Below are 12,423 nucleotides of genomic sequence, written 5' to 3' on the forward strand. Positions count from 1 at the left end.
TCTTCATTTATCAAGAACCTAAAATTTTTACTGATTGCAGTTGTTCAGCTTTTCCAAAAGTGTAACAAATATGTTGGCTTGATTGTGTTTTTTTATCCTGCATCCTATTTTTTTCCTAAAGTAATCTTTGTTCAAAATTATTATTGTTATGTAGGTCACAGTTAAGTTACACACAGATGGGTTTCAAGCCTGGTCTCTTTAATCAGAGTAACCTGGCTAGCTAGTTTCCTCTCAATGCACAACTTCTATTAAAATAAAAAACTGTACCAAGCTGTGACTAACCATATTTGAATATGGCATTTCAAAACAACTGCAAATTTTTTACTGTTTTAAGTCAAATGTTTGGTTATTTATTTTGTGTGCTGAGAAGCATGCGATTTAGTACAACTATATCATTAGAAACTAGTAGAAATTAATGTACTTGACAACATTAACAACGCTTACTTCCTTAATCTAGTGAACTGTCATATAAAAAATACTGGTTTACTGTATTCAGTAGAGCAATAGTAATTCATATCAGATGATACCAAAGGTTTGGTTTTATGTTTTTTACAGCATACTGGCAACTTGATAACAGCCTCCTGACTTAAAATATCTTACATTTTTATCATTCAGATAGCAGGAACCTCAGAGGTGCTTTAACTAGAAATAATTTCATTTGCACTGCTGATCTCTGCAGTCTTCCAAGATAGTTCTTATGGTAGAAGTATGTAAAATTGATTCCACTAATAATTTGGTGTCAGATACAGATTAATAACGCTTGAGTTAACCTTTCTTTGAGCAAATCTGACCACGTTTGTATTGTTCCTTAGATGAGAAAAATAAATGCTGGGAGCCAGCTTTTAACATTCTTCTTGGATTATGGAGACACTTTGTGTTCTGGAACTCAAAAAGAAATGGGGAGACTTAGTTTCAAATGTTATTGCCTCTAGGTTGGTGTGTTCTGCAAAACTGAGTATTTAATTTGTTCAGGTGAAAGCAGTGTATCTGTAGCTTAACACAGGGAGCATGTTTCCTTCCTTGAGAAGGCAATCCTACTGAAGGAAACACATCTTTTAATATAGGCAGTTTAAGAAGGTCTTCAGTGAAGTATTGTTATAAACTCTGTGTCTCAAAATACGTGAAAATTTAAATGCAGGTACAGAAGGAACAAAGGAGGCTGAAACAAAGAAAATGGAACTAGACAGATCAGATGGCTTTAAATTAAGACTTGAAAATGAGCATTGGAGCCAGCAAGATGAAAGAGACCTGAAAAAAGTATAGGTGCAAAACGGGATGTTCTTGCATGTGGGACTGGACAGCTTGGTAAAGGCCAAAAGAAAGCTAAAATACACATTAATAAATGTAATAAAAAGGATGCATTTGAAAGATTTGAGTCAAGAAGGCAGCAATATGAAAGAGAATGGACTAGAAGATTAAAAGAAGCAATATTGTCATTCAAAAGGTTTGAATGACTAGGAGTCTGAAGAGGAAATCTTGGGTATACTTGTATCTGCTGGAGAATGTACACATGAAGAACCCACTTGACCCAAATCTGTCTTGCAAACAAGTTGGCTGCAGCATATTAACAAGCTCCTTTCCTTATGTAAGGGCAACTTTCACTGGCAACCAGTATGTTTTACAGTACTGGTTCTTTGGGAAAAAAAAGTTAGACCGGTAAAAGCGCCTCTGTAGCACCAGAGTTACTGTACTTAAAATTGCTGTGTAGTTGGAGATATTTTGTAATAGTTTCTCATTTTGTCCTGGTTATTAATGTGACTTGGTTTGATTTAGGAACTGCATGGGAAGAAAATAAACAGATAGATGAAGAAAAATAATTTTTCTGTCTTCACTTGCAAGAAAATTGCACATAACTGATAATTATTAAAGATCCTCTTATAACATGGATCAAAATGATAGTAACTTCCAGTTTTTAGATTTTCTTTAAAGAAAGGCAGAAGTTATTTAGGAAAGCTAGGCATAAAAACTGCTGCTGAGGTGTCTGAGCAGGCCAGCTTTTTTGGAGGCTTATAGTGCTTTGGTTGTGCATGTAGACAGTTTCAGGAATCTTTTTTGTCTGTCCCACTACTAACATAAACAGTACTTCTGTAAAAAGAAGACTTCCTGGCCTCCTGAAGACACTCGGTGTCTGAGAAACTCAAACAGGTGAAAATGGCACAGATACTCGGGGTAAGTTCAACTGGTTCACAGGGAAGCCCAGGCCACATCCCAGTCTCACAGCTGGAGAACAGGGAATGCCTTGCTTGCTTGGAAAAGTGATACTGAGCAGCACCGCAGCCGGGGAGGCTTGGAAGGAAACAGAGATGCAGATGACCCAGTATCTGTTCCATTCATTTCCTTGGGAGGGGATTTACTATTTTTGCTACTTTAGCTTATGCTGGTTCTCCAAGTGCAGTAAGTTACACAATGAACGCTGTTTTATGCCAGTGTAAGCATATTTACATTTGGGCTTCTGCCACAGAAACTCCTTTTTAAAAGGAAATCAGATCTCATGTTTCTGTGCAGGCATAAGTTTGTCTTGGCTTAAGCTCATGAAAAATACATACAGTTGCATATTGTCCGTTAAAAAAATAAGAGTAAAGTTTGAAATAAGGTGACTGAAGACAAAGTATAAATCCAAAGAGGAAAACTGTAAGCGAATTCTGTAGGTTTCTAAGACAAAATATCTGGGTTGGGAGAAGAAATCTGAGGGACCTGAGCCTCATATATATGAATGCATACGCATTTTTTCATATTCTTGTTAAGCCATTAGTTTTGATGTCATCATATAGTATTAATTTTATTTTCTTTAAAGGAATCTGGCATGTGACATGTATGTATATCCATGCCTTAGCTAAACATGAATTTAAACAGTTTGTATGTCAGCAGTAGCATGAGATGTTCAAATATTTTTGCGTAAGGATTTTGCATAAGGACTGAGGAAATAATTCTAAGAAACCTATTTTGTGTGGAGTCTTTCTGAGTTTCATATTTTAATTTCCTAAAATGGTTTTTGTCTGGGGGTTTGGTTTTTGGGGTTTTTTTTTTTGGTTGTTGTTGCTTTCTCAAAGAGCTGGCAGGGTAAATGGCAGCTGTGAACCTAAGGGTAGGCTGCAAAGTTTTTCTTCCAAAGCCTGCCTTTCATGTTTAGCCAAGTGAGAGACAGGGAGTGAAATGTAAACTCCGGCTCGGCGTATCCTCATGGCCTTCTCTCCTGGTGAACAGTGGGTAGAGGCAGAAGGGGGGCCAAAGCTGCCCAAGGCTGCTAACCGCAGTGGCCCGGAAGGCACCGGCCATGAGCCGCGGCTCCCAGGTTGCCAGGTTTCTCGGAGGAGGAATGTGAAGATGCTGCTCTAGGGCCCTTGGTACCAGACCCCTGAGAACTGAACGGCGCTCCCCATCGCACCCGCTCCTTCTCACTTCATCCTCCCCCCGGGACAGAAGGAAAAGGCATTTGCTTCACTTCTCTTCCGAGTCGTTTAACCGTTTCTCTTTAATCCCTGGCAGTCTGACTGAGAACTAAGTGTGTTTTGTTGTACTTTGTTCTGTTTGAAATTATGGACTGGAACCGTTTTTATTTAACGTGGGAAACAAGCGTTGCAGAAACTCAACCTATACACTGGGAAAGGAACTTCCTATAAAATATAAACAGATGTTTGTACGTTTGAGTGAAGAAGGTTTGTTCGTGGGAGGCTTTGTGATAAACTCTATAAATGCGATACCGAGTTCCTAACAATTAAATGATGACTAATTGATGGATTTGATCGCTTTGCCATGATCTGCTGTGCTGGCACTCCTGGTTTGTTTCGATTTTGTTTGGTTTTTAAAAGATTTGTTTTCCAACTCTATTTCATACACACAGCAATCTTAAAGTTCTTCCCCAGTACAGGGCCATAGAAAGCTTTCTCCCGGGACAACGGGGTGATTCCTGGGAGAACTCCAGCTATTCCTTCCAGTGCAAGAGAGATGCGTATGTCTTGTAGTAGCCATAATTGCTTGGGGCCCTTTTTCTACCAAGTAATTCTTTGGCTCGCAATCACTGAAGGGCTGTAAGTTTGTTGGTTGGTTGGTTTGCTAGTGGGATGGAAATAGATAAGCAAGCAGTGTTTCCTCTCTTGTGTAGAGGTATGTTTCTTTTTGCTTCCAACCTGCCCTGTCGTCCCCCCCAGTTCTCTCTCTGCACTTGTCCTTGCTACATCTACACTGACTCCTTCTGTCATTCTGTCTGTTTACTCTGCAGAGAGCACACAGGACTAAAAATACATACATACAATATTTTTTAATTCTTCTATTGTGGTCATGAATTTCCCCGTCAGTCAGTTGGGGCCCACAAATTCTCTAGTTGATGTCTTCTTAGTCTTTTTCCCTATCCAGGTTTATACAGAGTATGCTAGTAGTGTTTACATTCTGCACTGATGCAGTTAAGTGTGATCATGAAGAAAAATACTGTTTGCTTCAGTTTGAAGATCACTGGGTTTTGTGACCAATTGCATGGATCCTGCTAATATAATAGTTTTAGTACCCATCCTAGATGCAATAGAATGAACTGTGATTTTCTTGTATTCATATGTAAATCATACTCATCTGTACCTGTGTATATACATATGGTTTTACTTTGGTATGGAAAGAAAATTATTAAATCAGCTAATCTTTAAGATATTGTTTATCCATTCATGAAATCATTAATCTGTTCATAAAATCATACACAAAAATGAAAGATGTCCAAACAAATTGGATTATATTGAAAGACAGAATTTGAAGTGTTAAATGTGAAATAAATTATCAAGCACACTGTCTTCTGACCAATGAGACAGACTTGAAGTGGTAATTCCTTCTGGGAATTTCCTTGCATTGTATGTGTACCTCTTGAGATATTATTGCAAGTCCACTCCAATTTACAATCCGAACTGATAGAATACTTGAGAGGAGAGACGTACCATGGGGTAGATGTGGCGAATAATATTGCCAGCATTGAATTTCATTAAAATTTGCCTTTTCTGTAAGGGATAGCATTAAAGATGTGAAATACTGTGCTCTAGTTGACTATAAATGCTGTCTTTGCTATGGAAAGACTGTCTTAGTAATGCAGGTTACTGCTGTTTGCATCATTAAGGGGGTGAGCTCCCCTCTAGGAATCTAAAGTTGGAGAGAAAAGAGAGTTTTGAAGGCAGCAGCCCTAATACTAAAGTTGTAGAGTTTTATGGCTCACTCTTGCAAAATGTGGAGGCACAGACTGAGCAATTAAAAAATACCTGTGGTCTATATAAGGGAGGATGATACAGTATTATATTGTAACCCTTCTGACATGCATTCAAGAGCAGCACCAATGACCCGTAGTTTTCAGATATTATGGAGGAATCAAGTGTAGAAAACCCAACGATACACACCTTCAACAGATTTTTTTCCAGTAACTCTTTTTATCTGGGTTTTAAAATAAATAATTAAATTAGAAGGGTTGTTCCAGGATGAAATATCTCACTTTTAATGAAGTGACACTTGTTTTTGAAGCTGGAAAACACCTCCCTTACGTCCTCATCCATAGCATTCTGCGCCCATGAAATAAATAAATTGAGGAAAATAATAAGAAAGGCAGAAAACATGCCTTAAAGGTCTTATAGCAAATTTGTTATTCTAGTGCTATAGTTTCTTGCAGCATTTTTCTGCCCAATCTCAGGTGGTCAGGATACTTTCCAGTTTGGTTTGTTTTGGTTTTTTAATGTTTAAACTTAGTGAATTAGTACATGAGGGTTAAGGTATTACAGTTTTTTGCCTGTCTTGTGTCTATCCACATTGTACCATTACTGAAAATCATCATGAAATTTAGGGGGATGTTAAGACTATATAGAACTGAAGCTCTTCCTACGTGTTTGGCTAAAATCAGTAGAATCACTGCAATAAAATAATTCTGTTGTGTATAATTTTACTTTGCAGTTTTATACACTTTCATTCATAGTCTCCCAAAGAATGTAATACAAATTGTATTTACTACTACTCACCTAATTCTAGTGCTTTCTTTTCTTCTTCTTTAGGGTGTACCTCAGTTACCATGTGCCAAAGCATTGTATAACTACGAGGGAAAAGAACCTGGAGATCTTAAATTCAGTAAAGGGGACATCATCATTTTGCGTCGACAGGTGGATGAAAATTGGTATCATGGAGAAGTCAATGGCATCCATGGCTTTTTTCCTACCAATTTTGTTCAGATTATTAAACCTTTACCTCAACCTCCGCCTCAGTGCAAAGCACTTTATGACTTTGAAGTAAAAGACAAGGAAGCAGATAAAGACTGTTTACCGTTTGCAAAGGTAAAAACAGAATATAATTATTATTTTCTTTTAATGATTTCATTCACTTGAATAAGAAATAATAAGACTGTTCTGTAGTCTTTCCTGCATTTTTTTAATGGAGCTGCACAAATATGAAAAGAGCAAGTAATTCTGCAGGTATTTCTCCTGTGTTGATTAGTTTTGCCTTCCTTCTCTTCCTAAATTACATATAATTTCTCTGAGGTTTTATTTTTGAGAACGCAGTTTTTCATAATTGCAGTAGTAATGTTCTTAATTTATGAGAAATAACCTATGTTATGAATTAAAAGTGTTCCATCTTCTAAAGAAACACTCATTTTAAATTATTGAAGTTGGTACTATTTTCAGCTTTGCATTCAGTAAGCAACATTTTTAGGATCTAGATACTAGACACAAAGTACTACTAAACTGTGTCATTCTATCATATTACTACTTGCCTTCTGGGAAATATGACGTTTCTTCTTATATTGTTTCTATTGTAATTAATTTTCTGTCTTGCAAGGCATATAGTGATACAGAGTTTTAACAGGAATCAGAGCTGTTCTTTTTTTCAGTTTCTTATTCTTTAGTTTATCAAATTGCACGAAAATGTTGCAAGATCAGATGTGAACTAATCACTTTTCTACCCTTGCCTATTAAAAATGAAAAGGATGGCTAAAATTCTAAAAAAGAAAGATATTAACATCTGGACAGACAACGGTTATTACAACACAGAACAGCAATACTGTTGAGGATGATTAGCACTAGCTTGCATATTTTGATTAACTTGTTGGCAGACTGTTGTTTTTTTTTAAGTCTGGTCTTGCTTGAGTAAGCATATATGTTTCTAAATATTTTACCTTGCATATGAAACAATTACATATCTCAGTATAAGTGAGAGCAATGTTTAATATCCATGTAAATCCTGTTTTTATGTGACCTTCTCAAAACCATATCTAATCCAAATGCTCCATGTAGATGTGAAAGAATCATATCATTTACCAGTGTTCTTAAGTACTTAAGCAAAAAAGCAACATCTAGGGAAGATTAGGTAGAGTCAGTTGAGAAGGAAAAAGATTGCAGTTCTGTTGACTAATGCCAGTGACTTAAAGGGGGGCTGATGAATACCATGGACCGAACATGGCAGGAAATCTGGCACTAAGGACAAAGTCAGATGGCTGAGATTAGCTGTGGACAGTTAGCTGAACTCTGACAAAATAGGAAGAGGAATGGCTGGAACTTATTTCAACCCCCAAAGCAGCATGTTCCTGTTACAGAGTGCCTACTCTGTGGTTCTTGTCCGTGTACCGCCTTCTCTGATTACCCGTGCATTATGGAGGGAAATTAAATTAGTTTAATTAGAGCTGGGAGACATAATCACTGCATGTTCACACAGGATGATGTTCTGACTGTAATTCGCCGTGTGGATGAAAACTGGGCAGAAGGAATGCTGGCTGACAAGATAGGAATATTTCCAATTTCATATGTTGAGGTGAGTAAAGTTGGGCCCTCAGCAGGGTTGTGTCCACTGTGAATTTCATTTGCTAAACAGAAAAATAATCAGTACAGGTGATGATTCTAAAATCGCCTGAGATGTAAATAGCCTTAGGCCTAAAATAATCTAAGATCTGTGTGCTTAGTTTGGGAAAGTTAATGACCTCAACAGCAGAACCAGTGATTTTTACTTAGCTGTTTGATACCTATTTTCATTGAATGGAATTGGAATGAGAGTACTTGGAGGCAGTCACTGTGTTTTCTTGTTGATACTGGAGTCAATGCAGTCAATCACAAACTACACTTAACCGCAAAATGAAAGCAGTCAGCAAGTCAGAGGAATGGTAAGCTTTGCACTGTCCCTAATATCTGCTTCCCAAAACCAAATTAGCATAACTAGAAAGTCAAAGAATAAAGGCTGTTGTTAAGCAGGTAAAGCATTGACTTTTACATCCAACAGACCCTTATATAAAATCTTCTGTATCTTCCTGCATTTCTCATATGTGATGCAACAATATACAGTGAGAGGTAGCAGTTGAGAAAGTTTCCCCAACCTTTTAAGGTAAGGTTTGAGAGTTGAAAGCTGTATCTTCTATACAGAAAGACATAGGTGATTAAGAACAGTGTGTACAGCTGCAACAATGATTATTAAAATTTTTATTACAGAAATATATAGAGGTTTGGAACAGTGTTTGTCTTTTTCTGATAGGTATGCTATGGATACTTGGTAAGATACGCTTCTTGCATTGACAAGATTTTATTTAAATAAATGCGGCAGAATGATGAAAGAAAAAAGTATTTTCACATTACCTGTGGGATGAGAAATATGTACCTCAGGTCACAGAAGAAATGTGTAACCATACTAATAATCAAGTCAGGTTTTATTAATTCAATTTCTGAATGCCCTGATGAGATGGGAACTTTTTAAAAGATTACTGGGTTCAGCCAACATAGAATTTATTCTTTTTAAAAGGGAAAATATGTATATTAATTTTTTATATGTTGATGTAAGGATCTGTATATCTGGGGATAGAAAATTTCACATGACTGAAAAACAACAACAAAACCAAAAGGGTTTCAACCTGCTTAGTGCAAATCTGGCTTCAGTTTAAGAAGTTTTTAAAAGCCAATTTAAGAAGTTCTTGCCCCTGGCTATTCATTCCTAGCTCCTTGCAATTAACTGCCCCTTCAGTTCAGCCAGTAAAGCTTTTTGTGGTGCTTTTTAAAACTAAATCACTGAACTTAGCTGAGTTAGAAAAAGCCCTTTCCTAGGGCTGCCACTTGGGCTAATTAACAACTCCCTTTCCACCTCTACAAAAGTTGGCAAAATGGAGATATACTCTTGAAAAAAATTATGTAAAAATGATACTCAGTCACAAAATATATTTCACGGTTGATGTTTTCAGACAAATTCCGTCAACTAAGAAAATGTGTCTTCAATTAACGCTTTAGGAACAAGCACAAGCACTTGTGTACACAGTCGCAAATCCCCACTAAAATGATACGGGAAATCTAGAATGATGAATAATACCCAAAGAGATACTTCAGATCAGATAGGTGGTTTTTTTCAGTATATACTAAACCAAAAGACGTGCTGCGGTGAAGAGCAGTGAGATATGCAGAAAACTTACCAATTTGAATTATTAAATACCTGTTTTCTGAGATTGTATAACTATTGTTCTGGAAAATATACAGACAGTTAATACAAACAAGTATATCAAACCATTCTTACCTATGTCACTATTAAAGACACCAAAGATGAGAACTAATTAATGTTTTTTGAGGTATTTTTATATGGTATTATTAGTTATATTTCCCAATCCTGTAATCATTGCCTATTTTTGTTGTAATGACAGACATATCTTTGCCTTGTGTATATTAGTCCACATCCTTTTTTCCCCCTTTTTAAAAAAATGTGAATTAGTAGCTGCATTTACTGGAGATTTTCTGAAGTCGTTAACTTTCAAATGAGTGTAGTCTGTGATGTTTATTATGTAGTATAAGTCTGATACTTGCAATATTTCTTGTATGATGAGGTCACAGGATAAAATTTTAGATACGTTGAAGTCCATGAAAAACTGATTATATTTGAGGACAGCTTTTTACCTGGAGGAACATTTAATGATCCAATGTTTGCTAGTCTGCTCTATTATTTTGTATCACTTTCAGTTATTAAATTTGTGGTAATAATAACAGCTAAGACTGAAAACATTTTGAGAAGAATTTTAGTAGTGATTCCATTAAAAATATAGTTTGTTAACTGACTCACAAAACTTTACATCTTTATCTGTAGACACATAGCACTATGAAATAACTACTTCTATCTGCAAATGAAAAATCAGTAATGCAAACATTACAAAAAATGAAATTCTGTTTTCTAAGAAGTGCTAAAACCAAACAAATCCTTTAGTTTTACTAGAGTAAGACCTGATTAACATACCTAAATTACTAGACTTCTGACTGATGGAATTTCAACGTGCTTGCATTAAAAGCAGGTCAACCAGGTTCTTGTACAGTGACAAAATAAAATGCAGTGAGTCTAGAAACTGCATGGTGAAGTTTGTTACACTTATGTTTATCTCTGTTGCAAAAAAAAAGATTAATCGGAACTAAACAGATATTATTAGAATTTTTCTACATAGAGTACAATTCTGGCTACAGTATAAATTTCTTAGAAAGACCTCAAATTTGACATTTTGATGTGGTTTAACACTTAGTAAACACTCTCCAAATCTAAAAAGTATTTAAATTTTTACAGGTTATTCAGCACTCATACAGAACAACTAGAAAAATATAAATGTCCAGAATAGAAAAAGAAAAATCAGGGAAAATGAATCACTTGTCAATCAAAATGTCAGTAGAAAATAATGACAGCTTTTGTTTTCCCTAGTTAACATGAACAACTGGGAAACACCTTTGTATTAATCCAGCTCCTCTAGCTTTATTTATAAACAATCTCACAGAAATGTAAGGAAAAAACCTCCAAATGATCTAAAATGTTCACTGTAGTAGAATTTTAAGTTCATTGTCATTTCATATCCATCAGTTAACACAATTTTAATCAATGGGAACATAAGATTTTATGTACCTAGTGTGTCAGGTTGGGGTTTTTTATTGGCATCTCTTCCTGTACCAAACAGGAGTGTTTCAAAACATACTTATTTTTTATTGTGTCTATACATTTTAGATCGGATTTTTGGCTGGATTTCTAGCATGGTCTTTTTAATGTTGTACTTACTAGGCTAAACGTCTGTCACTGGTAGATGATTTGATCTGATTTAACCTGCTTAGGAAAAAAAAAATTTAGACTTTTGTAACAATAGTAACTCAAGATGAATAAGATAAAACCTTTTATGGAAACTTTCCTCTACTTTTTGCCCAGAACTTAAACCAGAAAATTTATGCAAAAAGTGAATGTTGTATATATTACGCCACATTGAGTAGAATTATTAATTCTGAGTAGAAAATAATAGTCTAATCCCCACTATATTTGAATGTGATAATCTCAATGTTATCGTTCCAGTGACAACTTCTGAGCGTCATAGTTTTGATTAATTTCCGTAACAAAATCTGCAATATAGAACTATTTCATTTGTTTCAAAAATCAATATAAATGCAGTTTTGCTCATGACTGTGATCTGTTTAAGATTTGCAAACTGATTCTTCCATTGGTTTGGACAAAACATATTTGTTCCAAAACTTTAATTGCAAAGCTGCATTTAGGTTTCTAAGCTATTACCTATCGTCCAGAATGATATTTGGCAAAAATAATAATATCAGATAAGGACAATGTTTGCTTTAGTTCTACTTACACTTTACTCCTTTGTTTCCAAATATATGTGAAAGTGAAATGTCTAGAAATTGGAATTTGGCTAACAATAGTGTTGGTAACATGGAAAAATAAGTCCTTGATGTATGGTGATGTAGTAAGATTGCATAAATAAAAACTTTGGATGAACGTGAATGGAAAGATCGTTTGAGGGAGAAGATGGTGTTTTCACTTAATTTCAGAAAGTGATGATATTTGAATTCCAATTATCTATATGTGAGTGAAGAACACCTGAATTCATTTGTAGAATAAGTACAGTAAAGCACAGTTATAAGAGACTTGAAATAGATCTTGCACGGTAGTCTACTTGGTAATTTCTCCAGATGGCTGCAAGCAGGCGGCAACCTGTGTGCTAGCCTCATCCCCTACTGCAGCACTGCGATGCGGCTCAGCCGGCCCCTCTGCCTTGCCCCCGTTTGAGAAGTTGTTCTGTTTTCTCAGTTTTGATAGGAAGGGGAATTGGATTTCAGGCTACCTGTTACAGCAAAGCTTTTGTTGAGTGGAAAAACAGAATAAATGTAAAAGTTAAAGAAGCTTCGGTTCAAATACGTCTGTTCAGGAAAATGACTGACGTAGAAAATGTGGCAATAGATACCGGGTTATTTGTTGCAGAAGGGAATGCTGTATTGAAACACTTCATAGCATGAGTGGGATGCATTCCCATGGTGACCTTGAATGGTTGCTAGCCATTTCATTGGAGAATGCATGCAAGTTCTTCATTTCTCTTCTCAAGGAAGAAGGAAACTGTGCTCTGCAAAATATCCTGCAACTATTGGTGTCCTCAGGTTGCTTCTAAGAAAAGCCCAGTAATCGGTTCACTTCCATGTTTAGGTTCAT

The 12,423-nt window shown here is 35.9% G+C and overlaps 1 protein-coding gene across 3 annotated transcripts in view; it reads left to right on the forward strand.

Annotated features, from left to right (window-relative positions):
• Positions 1–12,423, forward strand: part of SH3RF1 (SH3 domain containing ring finger 1) — a 90,392-nt gene that overhangs the window by 47,681 nt on the left and 30,288 nt on the right. For all 3 annotated transcript variants that reach the window (XM_075028741.1, XM_075028760.1, XM_075028751.1), the window contains 2 exons: positions 6,009–6,284; positions 7,660–7,755. In XM_075028741.1, coding sequence (XP_074884842.1) covers positions 6,009–6,284; positions 7,660–7,755 — 372 coding nt within the window. The remainder of the gene's footprint in view (positions 1–6,008; positions 6,285–7,659; positions 7,756–12,423) is intronic.

This window comes from Buteo buteo, chromosome 1 (genome assembly GCF_964188355.1).
Source record: "Buteo buteo chromosome 1, bButBut1.hap1.1, whole genome shotgun sequence".
Classification (NCBI taxonomy): domain Eukaryota; kingdom Metazoa; phylum Chordata; class Aves; order Accipitriformes; family Accipitridae; genus Buteo; species Buteo buteo.